This window comes from Pan troglodytes, chromosome 16 (genome assembly GCF_028858775.2).
Source record: "Pan troglodytes isolate AG18354 chromosome 16, NHGRI_mPanTro3-v2.0_pri, whole genome shotgun sequence".
NCBI classification, from domain to species: Eukaryota; Metazoa; Chordata; class Mammalia; order Primates; family Hominidae; genus Pan; species Pan troglodytes.
The window spans coordinates 65099313-65113305 of NC_072414.2; the positions used below are offsets into that span (position 1 = coordinate 65099313).

Consider the following 13993-nt stretch of genomic DNA (forward strand, 5'->3'; position numbering starts at 1 on the left):
TCTTTTGCTCTTTAATTCTGGACCATTGTAATTATATAATCAAACTTCTGCTTTAGTGTTTTCCCACCCTTTTTTTGTTTCTTCACGAAGTCTGAGTGTGTCATTACTCTGCTCAAAAGCCTTTCCCTAAGACCTGAAACCATAAAAATTCTAGAAGATAACATTCAAAAAACTCTTCTAGACATTGGCTTAGGCAAAGACTTCATGACCCTGAATGCAAAAGCAAACACAAGAAAAACAAAGATAAATAGATGGGACTTAATTAAAAAAGCTTCCGCACAGCAAAAGAAATAATCAGTAGAGTAAACAGACAACCCAGAGAGTGGGAGAAAAGCTTCACAATCTATACATCCGACAAAGGACTAATATCCAGAAGCTAGAAGGAACTCAAACAAATCAGTGAGAAAAACAAGCAATCCCATCAAAAAGTGGGCTAAGGACATGAATAGACAATTCTCAAAAGAAGATATACAAATGGCCAACAAACATGAAAAAATGCTCAACATCATTAATTATGAGGGAAATGCAAATCAAAACCGCAGTGCAAAACCACCTTCCTCCTGCAAGAATGGCCATAATAAAAAAATCAAAAGTAATAGATGTTGATGTGGATGTGGTGAAAAGGGAACACTTTTACACTGCTGGTGGGAATGTAAGCTAGTACAACCACTATGGAAAACAGTGTGGAGATTCCATAAAGAACTAAAAGTAGATCTATCATTCGATCCAGCAATCCCGTTCCTGTATCTATAATGAGGAATAGAAGTCATTATACAAAAAAGATAACTTGCACATGCATGTTTATAGCAGCACAATTTGCAATTGCAAAAATATGGAACCAGCCCAAATGCCCATCAGTTGATGAGTGAATAAAGAAATTGTGGTATGTATATATATATATATGTATATATATATATACACATACTTCTCAACAATAAAAAGGAATGAAATAACACCATTCACAGCAACCTGGATTGAATGGGAGACCATTATTCTAAGTGAAATAACTCAGGAATGGAAAACCAAACATCCTGTGTTCTCACTCATAAGTGGGAGCTAAGCTATGAAGATGCAAAGGCATAAGAATGGTACAGTGGACTTTGGGGACTTGGAGGAAAGGGTGGGAGGCGGGTGAGGGATAAAAGGCTACATGTTGGGTGCAGTGTACACTGTTTGGGTGATGGGTGCACCAAAATCTGAGAAATCACCACTAAATAACTTTTTCATGTAACCAAACGCAACCTGTTCCCTAAAAGCCTATTGAAATAATTTTTTTGAAAGCCTTTCCGCTTGGTCAAAAAAGAAAAGTTCTCCTTAGCACTCCAGGCTTTTCCAGACTGACCCTAGGCTACTCAGGGATACCTTATGCCCAGCAACACTGAATTTACTTGAGTCCATTGGCTGTATATATTTTTTCACATTGGTTTTTTTCTTTGCCTGCATCTTTGAATTTTGGAGTTCTAAAGGCTCGATGGTCTTTTTACTGTGAGCCATGAACTAATTGAATGAATTAATTCTGCCAAGCAAATGGACATTATTCCTCCCAGCCTTTTTTTAAAGGAGTAAAATCAATCCCGTTAAGAAAGACTGACTGCTATGCTACTGGTACTCACATATGCCAAATATCAGGCACATCAAGTATCAACAATATTTTTTAGTGTAATTATTAGATATAAATTACTGTATCTCGCTTTCAAAAATGACAACTAGTGTTTCAAATTATGTTCATCTCAGCTGGGTATCATATGTATACATTGCTGATTTCTCATTTGATGAACATTAAGTTTTTTGTTTCTGAAACTTAGTAGTAAATTTTATCCAGGTATAAAATGTAGGATTTTAATTTTTGTAAATTTTTCTTATTTTGTGAGGCACCAAAGACCCGTCTTATCTCTCCATTTATTTTATCCCAGTCATTCCTGCTCTATTCCATTCTATAATATCTTACTTCTCTGTTTCATCAGGTAAACCTGGGATTTAAGGGTGTTATTAAGACATTTCTGATAGGAAGGTTGCTTGATAAAGGTTAGTCATGACCTTGCAGGGTCGTATTTCTTGGAGAAGTCACCAAATCTGATTCTGGCTTTCAGCTTTCTATGTCCAGAAACTTAATCAAGTTTATCAGATTCAGGAAGACTGATTACCTAGACTTTACAATGTAATGAAATTTAAGCCAGACTAGCACTTTACTTATTTAGAATGAGAATTATAAATGTGGCCAAGACTGTATAGTCATTTCCTCTGATTTTTTTTTTTTTTTTTTTTTTTTTGAGACGGAGTCTCGCTCTGTCGCCCAAGCTGGAGTGCAATGGCGTGATCTTGGCTTACTGCAACCTCCGCTTCCCGGGTTCAAGCGATTTTCCTGCCTCAGCCTCCGTGTAGCTGGGATTACAGGCATGCACCACCACGCCTGGCTAATTTTTGTATTTTTAGTAGAGATGGGGTTTCTCCTGTAATCCCAGCACTTTAGGAGGCCGGGGCGGGTGGATCACCTGGGGTCAGGAGTTTGAGGCCAGCCTATAAGGAATTCTATATGAAAAGCCAAATTATAATCAGAACGTTTTTTAATTGATCCATGGACACAGACTAGAAATGTAACAGTATTAAGATTTGGAAGAAAAGTCTAGCCTGTGAAAACCAGTTTAGATGTGGAACTTCAAAATAAAAATGTATGTGTACATTTATTATTGTGTTTGGTACTGTATTTTGAATTTATGTCATCTCTGAAAGTGACTTTTAAAGTGGCAGCTTTAATTAGGTACTTGTCCCTAGAATTAACTGCATCTCTTGCCCTATGTCAGGTACCTTTATATGTCTGATTTTGTTAGTAACTCTCCAAATTAACTAAACTTGTTCACTTTATACAAATTTGATCAGAATATTGATTGTTTTTCAATGTTATAGGATTATTTTCTTTTCTCTTTAAATCAGTGTAAATAACTCTGTAGAGTTGGCCAGTATTCATCAACATCCTGGTTGATAATGGCATGATGGTGACTGATTTGTGCCCAGCTACCACACCCAGGGAGCTGCTCTCTGGCAACCATTCTCTCTTCCCTTCCTCTTTTCCTCGCTCTCCTAGATAAGCTACCATAGGGAAACTTTCAGTAGGCACTGTGACCCCATGACTTACTGTTTTGGATCTAACATTTTGCCCTCTTTATGTTTTCTTTCTGTTATTAATCTCAGTGTGGCATAGCTGTGGTGGTGTAACTAACTCTCAGATTGATTCCAGACTTCAAAATTACATAATTTGGAAAAAAACTGGCCAGAATAGGGAGACAGGGATGGGCTGAAGGAAGTGAAATTGGTTCCAAGAGTGATACCCCTTTGGAAATAACTAAAAGTGTCAGGGATAATTCATTGTAACATTTGATTTGCATTTGTGATATTTATGCATGTAAAATATGAGCAAAGCAAATTGGACTAAATTAAATTCTGGTAATTTTATATTAGTCTTGGTTCATCTATAGCTATATAAATAATAATACTCTTTAAGTGTTTTCTCTATTTTATGTGGAGAGTTTTTCAGGTATTATTTTCCTAGTACTGAAATGTATCTTTTTTTTTTTTTTTTTTTTTTAACACAGCTCTGAAAGATTGGTATTGCTGGCAGGTGGTAGCCTGGAGATCAGTGATGTTACTGAGGATGATGCTGGGACTTATTTTTGTATAGCTGATAATGGAAATGAGACAATTGAAGCTCAAGCAGAGCTTACAGTGCAAGGTATGTAAATATTTACTGTATAATTTAAAAATCCTGTGTACTTTCTGGGTCTGCTAATTTTTAAGAAATATTAACATGGGCGAGGCAATACAGCAAAACAATTAAAAGCATAACTCTTAGACCAGACTGCTTGGGTTTAAATTCTAAATCTTATATTTCCTAGATATATGACTATAGGAAACTTATTTAATTTCTCTCAACCTCATTTTCCTCAGCTGTAAAATGGAAATAATAAGAATATTTACCTTATTGGGATGGTTTGATGGTTAAAAGAGCTAATACTTATAAAACCCCTGGAATAGTGACTAGAATATTGTGAAAGCTCAATGTTAGTTATTGTTGTTATTATTTGTAGTGGTGGTGTTGGTGGTGGTGGTGGTGGTGACAGGAAGGGTATGATCTGGGGCATCTGGAAGATTCACTTTTCTTCTCTCAGGATGTTTTCTGATGAAGACGTCTCTGTTCTGTGACCCCGAATTATTTCTCTCCTCTGTGTTGGTGTCCTTTTCTGTTGGGTGAACAGATCACCCAGGAAGGAGTACACTGTGCCGCTCAATATAACTTGGTTTGATGATTTGGTGTTTATTTTCCTCTCTTCATACTTCTGATAATCACTGCAAGGGTAGTTGTTCTTCCTTTTTCTCCTACTCTTCCCTTTTCCCCTTATAGGTTCTTTGATTCAGACGTCAGAAAATAAAGATGGCATGACTACATAGTCTTGTTTTTATCCCCATTTCCCGTGCCATTCCTCCATATGGAAATGTACCCTCAAGTGCTGGCTAGAGGTGACTAAAGTGACCAAAGGTCACTTTTCTACCTCTTCTTCCCACCCCCTCAAAACTCCCAGATTGGTAGCTTTCAACCTAGGAAGACTGCTCCCAGTGCTGTTTCTCCCTAAGAGTTAGGAGTGCTGTTTCACTCCTAAGAATGAAACTCTGACCGGGTCTGTTGCCTGAGGAATGCCCCACAAATTGGAGTAAATCATAGTGGTTCTGAGGTCCCTGGGGTTCTTTGCTCGGGGCCTCAGCCTCCTCTTTTCTTAAGTTCACCATTTAGATACAATTAAGACCTGGCCTTTAGTGCTTTCACAAACATATATATTACCAGAGTGGTTGGTACCCCTGATGCAAGTTAGTTTATAGCCAAGCTGAACACCTGAATAATACAATTACTCTCAGATTGGCAACCAAGTGAATAATGTATGCTATCTCATAGATAATTACTGGAAAAGACTGACCAAGAATTAAAAATAACCATAAATATATTTAAGGAGATAAGAAAAATATTTGCAATATGATGCAAAAACAAGAAAATATAAACACAGAACCAAATAGAAATATTAAGAATGAAAAATATACTAAAAATAAAGAATAAAGCAATCTGCATGATAGAGAAAGGTATCCCATTTTTAAATTTTGTTTTATTTTGGTTTTTTTTGAGACAGGGTCTCCCTCTGTTGCCCAGCCTGGAGTGCAGTGGTGCAGTCTCTGCTCACTGCAGCCTCTCCCTCTGTCACCTAGGCTGGAGTGCAGTGGCACAATCTCTGCTCCCTGCAGCCTCAACCTCCTGGGTTCAAGCGATCATCCTGCCTCAGCCCCACAAGTAGCTGAGACTACAGGCATGTGCCACCAGGCCCAGTTAATTTTTGTATTTTTGGTAGAGATGGGGTTTCACCATGTTGCCCAGGCTGGTCTCGAACTCCTGGGCTCAAGTGATCCACCCGCCTCGGCCTCCCAAAGTGCTGGGATTATAGGCATGAGCCACTGTGCCTAGCCAGAGAAAGGTATAACATTGATGAGCAAACTCATGAATTGGAAGATTACATTGAGGAATTCTCTGAGAATGCAGCATTATATGATAAAGAAAGATAACACATGGAGTAAAATCTAAGAGATACGATAGGTATAGGTAGAAGGACTATCTAGATAAATAGGTGTCTTAGAGGAGAGAAAGGAAGAGGGAAATATTTGAAGAAATAATTAAGATAAATTTTTTCAGAATTAGACTTGTAGAACACCTTAGACTAAAAGGACTAGTAGACTGTTAAATAGGTGAAAGAAGGAAAAACCCACCTTGAGGCCCATTTACAGTAACATACAATAATGTATAATTATATATACAGTAACTTATAATATCAAAGACAAAAAAATTCTAAAAGCTTCCAGTGACAAAGAGCAGATCACCTACAAAAGAAAAAGATTGGATTGTACCTAAGTGTTGATTTGAGAAATCTGGTATCAGGAGGACAATAGCATAATCTTTTTAAGGTGTTAAAAGATGTTGAATACACACAATTTATATGCATCCAAAATGTGAGACATAATAAAAATTATCACACAAGATCTCTGAAGGTTTGCTGCACAAAGATACGTTGAAAACACTTTGGAATAAATACTCAATAAAAGATATACCTGGGAAATACTGCAAGAGCCTTTTAAAACAAAGGGGGAGTTTTAAAACAGCTCCCAGATTCTTTGACTATCCTTCTATAGAGTGGTGGGGTTTATGTCCGTTGCTCTTGAATCTAGGCGGGCTTGGAGCTATTTGGATCAATAGAGTATGGCAGAAGTCATATGTGACTTCCGAGGCTTATAAAAAGCTGTGCATTGGTTGTCATACTTGGAGAGAATTTTTTTTAAAGGAAAAAAAGAAAAAGCAGTGCAGATTTTTCCTGGCTCTCTTGATGCTAAGAATGTACAATGGGGAAAGCATAGTCTCTTCAGTAGATGGTCCTGGAAAAACTGGATAGCCACATGTGGGAGAATGAAATCAGATCCTTATCTCATATATGTAAATCACATATACACCATACACAAAAATCAACCCAAAATGGATTAAACACTTAAACATAAGACCTGAACTGTAAAACTACTAAAAGAAAAGAGGGGAAAAGCTTATTGATGTTGGTCTTGGCAAAGACCAACGTTTTTTTGGATATGACCCCAGAAAACACAGGCAACGAAAGCAAAAATAGATAAATTGGATTGCATTGAACTGAGACGCTCCTGCCAGTAATGGAAACAATCAACAGTGAAGAGACAACCTATGGAATGGGAGAAAATATTTGCAAACCAATGAAAACAGAAGAAGAAAATGATAACAAGAGCAAAAATTAATGAAATAAAAAAACAAACATTCAAAACGGAGAATGTCAGCAAAGCCAAAAGTTGGTTCTTTGTAATGCATAACAATATTGATAAATCCCTGGGAAGACATACATTACTTGACAGAGATCTTTATCTAGACCCGGGGTTGGCAGAGTACAGCTTGTGGGCTAAATCTTCCTGACTGCTTGTTTTTGTACAGCTTGTAAGCTAAAAATAGTTTATATATTTTTAAATAGTTGAAAAATATCAGAAGAATAATATTTTGTGATACATGAAAACTTTATGAGATTTCAAAATTTATTGTTCATGCAGTCTTACTGGCATACTGCCACACTCATTCATTTATGTATTGCCTATGGCTGCTTTCATGCCACTACACAGGAGTTGAGTAGTTGTGACAGAGACCATATGGCTCACAAAGCCTAAAATATTTACTGTCTGGCTCTTTACAGAAAAAGTTTGCCAATCCCTGATGTAGGTTTTACAAAGAACTCCTACAGATCAGTAAGATAAACAAAGACAGAGAAACCAATAGAAAATGGGCAAAAGACTTGAACATCGACCTGGAAGAAGATGTCTAGCTAGCTATTAATATTTGAAAAAGTGGTTGTCATCATTAGTCTTCAGAGAAATGCAAATAAAAACCATAGTGGGATATCACTGTATTCCACTATAATGGCTAAAGTTGAAAAGCTCAACAAATACCAGGCATTGGTTAGGATGAAAACCACTGGGGACTCTAATGTACTGTTGACAGGAGTATACACTGACACAATCACTTTAAAATTCTGCTTGGCAGAATCTATTAAAAACTGTACACTGGCTAGGCGCAGTGGCTCATGCCTGTAATCCCAGCACTTTGAGAGGCTGAGGCAGGAGGATCACTTGAGGCCAGGATTTGAAGACCAGCCTGGGCAGCATAGTGAGACCCTATATCTACAAAAAATGAAAAAATTAGCTAGGCATAGTGGCACACACCTGTATTTCCAGCTACTCAGGAGACTGAAGCAGGAGGATTGCTTGAGCTAAGGAATTTGAGGTTACAGTGAACTACGATTGTGCCGCTGCATTCCAGTCTGGGTGACAAAGCAAAACCATCTCTAAAAAATAAAAACTTAAAAAAACTGTACACAGAAATACCCTATGATATAGTAGTTGTATTCCTAGGAGTATACTTACCAGAAATGTATAATTATATGCCCCCAAAACCATGCACAATAATGTTTCTTACTGGGAATAATTCAAATGTCCATCAAAATACAAATGTAGAGTAGTCTTCCAGTCATACAATGGCAAATTATCAGCAATGAATATTGACAGATCACTGCTACATTCGACAATGTGGGTAAATATCACAAACACCCTTGAAGAAGCCAGACACAAAAGAATACCTACTATATATATGTAATTACATTGTTATATATAATTCCATTTGTGTAAAGTTCAAAAACAGACAAAACTAATCTATGGTTTTAGAAGTCAGAATACTGATTACTTTTGGAGAAGGGCAGAATCGTTACCGAATGTTGCACAGCCCGGCTTCTGGTGTGTTTATGTTCAGTTTCTTAATCTGGGTGGTAGTTACAATTCAAGCTGTATTGTTCATGTGTGCCACGTGAGATCATCTCTTTTTTTACTGTTTACAGATTATAACTCATAACGTGCAAAAAGATATTTGGAAAATTTTGTTTTGAGCCCTGTCCCATAATTGAAAGCATTTATTTTTCAGATAGGGAAAGCAGATTTTGAGAAATAGTTGGAGAGATATATATAAATACAGTCATACCTGTCTGACTTCTGTTATTTTTTTAAGAAGTTATAGCTATAGGAAATGCCATAGTGAGTGTTAATGTAGAAAAGGTTGTAAGTTCATTTTTCATCTGTTAAATGTTTCAGATTTATTGTCTTATCATTAACTCCTGGAGTTTCTACACATGCAGTGACGTGAATTAGCCCATCGTGTATTTCCTGTCATCTCAGATTGTTGATAACACTTAAAATGGGTCATGAGGGTTTTTTAAAACAGAAACTTTTCCTTTTTCTCTTCAAACAGTTACAACAGTCTGTGATACACATCTCTCCCGTGCCACCAAAAAGAAATTTTTCCATTTGTATTTTTGTGGAACAAATGGATAAATTCTAAATTGGCTACCCCTTTGACATTGTAAATACCTATAACTAATCTACCACTTAAGTTTTAAACCTCACTGTCTTTCCTTAAGCCACAGCCTATGTCACTCTACTTCTTTGACTCTTCTGCTCTACTCTTATCCCTGGCCACATTAAGACATTGATCTCCCCTTTTCTCTCAGTCTTTGTGATTTCACTTCCCTTTACTTCATGATCAGTTACAATATTCTGCTGTCATTCATTAGAACTCTTAGTTCTCTTGGCTTCGGGATAAAAAGCAAATTCCTTATGTCATACATACAGAGTACATCCAGATCCTTCATAGTTGGCTTTTTCAGCGTTAACTGGAGAGGCACCACAGAGGAGTGATTGAGAGCAATCTTGCCCCAGTGCGCCTGGATTCCAGTCTCAGCTCTGTCACTTAGCTTTGTGAACTTGGCCAAGTTAATTAATTTACCTATGTCTTTGTTTCTTTTATCAGTTGAATGGGTTGTTTTAAGGATTAAACTCTTTTTTTTTTTAGAAGAGCCAGCATAAAGCACTTTTATTGTAATAATAAAATTGGAAACTCATATGTGATGTTGTGGGGAGAGGGGCAACAATTTCTGTCACCAGTTCACTACACAGGACATCAAAGGAGTGACAAGGGACTGAAGGAGGAAAAGCCAGGAAACGTTGAGATCAGCAGAGAGAGTCAAGTGGCAGAAAACAGGAGATGCTGAAGCTGCGATGACCAGCATCATTTGCTTAACATTGAAGGATTTGTCATGATAGCTGGGCTTTCATTGGGTGGTTAAGTCTACAAACAACACCTTTAATTTATACTTTCAATTAAAGTTCTTAAAATTAAGGAAGTGGTGGAGCTTGGAAAGTTATGAGATTACAAAATTTCTGAAAGTCCATTAGAAAAGCCACAGGATGGGGCGGAGGAAATAAGCCAGGCCACCAAGAAGGCTTCAGAGGTCCCCGCTGGCCCAGGGACAGATAACCTGTAGCATCCAACATCGCAGTGAAAATGATCTGCTTTCAAAAGGCAGAGGATTTCAGGGGAGGGTAGAGTGGAACTGATGGAGGCAAAGGCTCCCCATCCCCACCTCAGTTTTTGGTAGGGCTTTTAATTTAACCGAAGGACGTCTTTCAACTTTGAGAATAATTCAGCCCTCAAGAGTGCCTCAGATCTGCTATGGCTTTGCAGCGCAACAGCAAGAATGTTTAGTATATAATAGATTAAAATTTCATCCAAAAAAAATTTAAAATAAAGATTCTTATAACCTCCCCCCACAACACTAAATCCTGTTCTAAAGTTAACCAGTCACTTGTTCTGTTAATATTTGACCATAGACTTACTTGGAAACTAGATCGAAAAGACTGAAGCTGAATCATCACCCCAAAGTGAAAATGAAATAAACTGAGTAACTTAAGGCTTATGGCATATAGTTTAAGTAAAATGAGAAGAAAGAGGAAGAGGAAATGGAGGTGCCAGAAGCAAAGCTGAGTGACAGAACGCATTCAGTCAGGGTAGATGTTATACAGGTTGTAGTGGATCTACATATGGAAAAGCTCCATATGGATTTATGTGCATGTGTCTGGAGGCACCAGATCCTTCCGTGGCAGATGTAAGAACAGGAAGCCAAGGGAGGAGGCCATTCTTGCCATCCCAGTCTTAGAAGCTCCATGTTGAAGACAAGAGTGGCATGATGCCCTGGTGCCCAGTGGCACTGAAAGCATAGTCTAGAGATACATTCAGTTTGGCTCTGTGACCCACATTCATCTGGGCAACCCCTACCTCCCACTCCCGGGTCACCTTCTGCTTGCCTAGCACAAACTTAAAGGGCTCATTTCTGTCCTTTGAAGAGTCAAATTTCTTTCCATCTTAAAGCATCCCGGCTTCCGGAAGGTATCCAACTCCTGGGGAGATGATCTCCACCTTCGCTCCCAGGGCATCGGCGGATGCCGGTGGGCAGTCAGTGTGGACTGAGAGGGACCTGTCAGTGGTTCCCAGGCTCTGCCTCATCCCTGCTGTCCATCATCTGCACACATGGGCACCCCCGCACTCCCCGTCCTGCACTAGGAGTAAATTCTTAGCACTTTCCCCCTAAATCTGGAATGGAGATGGAGTCCTCTTTACCAAATTAGTTTTCTGAACATACTGTGCTGTTTGATAGCAGTGTTCCCCTGTGTCCCCTTACTTCCAACTACAATTTCCTGATAGACCTTCAAGATTAGTTTACTTGACCCCTCTGTGAAGCTTTTCTTAACCATCCCCTCATAATTGGTTTCTTAAAATAGTTCTCTTTTTACCAGTAGTATTTCTTACTGATTTGTTTATATGTCCTCTTCAACTCCTACTAGACTGGAGTTCTTATCAACAGGAACTGGTCTTACTCATTTTTAAAAATCATAGTAGGTTATTAACGAATGGAATGAGTGAATGAAACTTTAAATGGAAATTGTTAAATGTGGCACCAGAATGATTTGATTTGATGTTTGTGGTTACTTTACTATTCATGTTTTCCTTTGCACTTTGTTTTTCATAGACTTCTAATGTAAAAGAAATGGGATTAAAAGAAAAATCTTCTGAAAGTTATTCTGGAGGAAGATGAACCATTACCTCTACTTTTATGATTGAGGTCATAATTGCCACCTTCACATGCATACATGTTTACAAACAATTCATCAGTTTTATTCATTCCCATTTTTGACCTTTTGATACCTTCCATAAGCCAACATAATATTAAAAAAAAATAACTGAAGCCATTAAAGGTGAACTTTCCTCCACATGGCTGCTATCTCTGCTTTAAAAACTCTTACACCTTTATTACTGTCATGATTCAAAGCTAAGTGCATTGACGTCTTTAATCCCAACTCCATGAGATGCTCCACTACTTTGACTTGATACCAGTGTGTCATGCTGTTTCTCTTTTTATTTCTTTGCCCGTTCCTTTTGTTTTGCCTTCATGGGCATCTTTTCTTCCACTTGTTGATTAAACTATTAGTGTTCCACCGAGTTCTGTTGTCAGCCTGCTACTCTTCGCACTCTACCTGCTTCTGGTTTCAGGTATAATTTACATACAGTAATGCCCAGATTCCCAGACCAGACCCCTTGTCAAGCTTCAGACATTTGCAATTGGATGTCCCACAGGTACCTCAGAAATCGCATGTCCAAAATTGAACTTAACATTCTTCTCTCAAAATATTTTTCTTCTTTGATTTTCTGTATCTTGGTAGTGTCACTGCCTACCTTTTTACCTGTGCTAGAAACATGCAAATCATTCTTGATTATTTCAATCTTTTTAATTTCTTTCCACATTCAGTTCATTAGATTCTCTTTCTCCTTGCTTTCACTCCCCTGATTCAAGTCCAAGTCATCTCTTACCTATATTACTGCAGTAGTTTCCTAACTGATTTCTCTAGTTCTAACCTGGTCTCTCCTCAAATCCATTCTTCACAGAGTGGCAAAAGTGATTAAAATTCTTTCATTAAAAACTTGGAAAAATGATTGCAATGATATAAATGGTGCTTACAAATTAATAAGAACAAGATTAATATCTGTTAAAAAAGGGGGGAGGTGGAAAACATAGTTTGCTTACAGAAATGAGATGAAAATGGCCAGTTGACCTGAAAAGAGTTCAACCCCACTAATTGTATAAGAAATACAGATTAAAGTAGCCCATTTTTGCGTACTGATTGAATTTTAAAATAATAACCTACTCTTGGCAAAATTATATGGGGATTCTCATACACTGCTGGTAGTGGTACAAATTGATGTAACCTTGGAGGGCAGTTTGGTAATTTTATCAAAAGCTTTAAAACTCACACATTCATTGACCAGCAGTTCCACATCTGATAATTTGTTTTGATGAAATAAGGATGTGTGCAAAGATTTATGCATGGAAGTATGCATGCAATGATGTATATTTAGTGGCAAAAATTATAAACCACTTAAATGCCCAAAAATAGGTGATTGGTTAAATAAAACAGCCTACCTATGTATCAGAATACAATGCTTCCTACAAAAATCATGTTTTAGAAGTTTGTTAAATGGCAAGAGAAAATACTTTGGGTATATTAAATGACGAAAAGTAAGATCCCAAAGCAACATGTGAGAAGTATGATTTGTGCCACAAAGTTACATTGTAAATTTTATCAGATCCTTTGACTTTCTTATAAAAATTAGCCTCACACCAATTAGGAAGAAGCTTTATATATCTTCCTCTTGAGGCCTTCTCCCTGTAATTTTCAGAATACTGGATGTTTACTTATCTTGAAAGGATCATTTTTCTTCTAAGCTCCAAGCAGAGAGAGAACTGGATTCTGAGTCCATTAATGAGTGCATGATTGTCATTGCTTCTCAAGGTAACTTAATTTCAAGGGCAACCACTAGCTACTTAAAAACACCATGCAGTTATTTTGCTTGTACTATCACTTCTACCTAGAATGTTCCTCCTTCCACTCCCTTGCCTGGCTTTCCTCAGAAACCTCTGAAACTCTGACTCCTACCTATTCCTATCCCTTGTACCCTTCTTCCATTAGCTGTGCATTAATTATGCACATGTATTTTATACATTATCTGTCTTGTTTTACGTATCACATTTACATTTTCCCCCCAGTTTTTGTATCCAGTTTCTACCCTACTAGACTGAGTTCCTTGAGGACAGGACTGGATCTTGTCAATCTTTAGATCCTTAGCACCTAATGTAGTAGTGCCCGATGCTGTGTATTTGACAACAACTGATTGCTTAAGAACATATTCTCCGTACTTCTGGATAAGATGTCAGACAGTAAATTATAATCCATTCTTTTATAGTATGCTATCTGTATTCAGAATATTTCAGAATTTCACTTTATAAACTTTATATTTTTAAGGTATTACTGTATGTTAGAAAAGTCTTTACAATTGCTTTATAATCCTTTATTGGGGCCTGAATCATTTTGGATTGGTTTGCAGTTCTTCTTAGATTTTTATTGCATCAGTGGTCATGTTAGCTTTGAGATAAATTCCACATTTTACAAGCTTGAAATAATTTCC

The 13993-nt window shown here is 37.5% G+C and overlaps 1 protein-coding gene across 20 annotated transcripts in view; it reads left to right on the forward strand.

The window, feature by feature from the left end:
- Window positions 1-13993, forward strand: part of NEO1 (neogenin 1) — a 252978-nt gene that overhangs the window by 80634 nt on the left and 158351 nt on the right. For all 20 annotated transcript variants that reach the window (XM_016927160.3, XM_063795256.1, XM_063795258.1 and 17 more), the window contains one exon: window positions 3591-3727. In XM_016927160.3, coding sequence (XP_016782649.1) covers window positions 3591-3727 — 137 coding nt within the window. The remainder of the gene's footprint in view (window positions 1-3590; window positions 3728-13993) is intronic.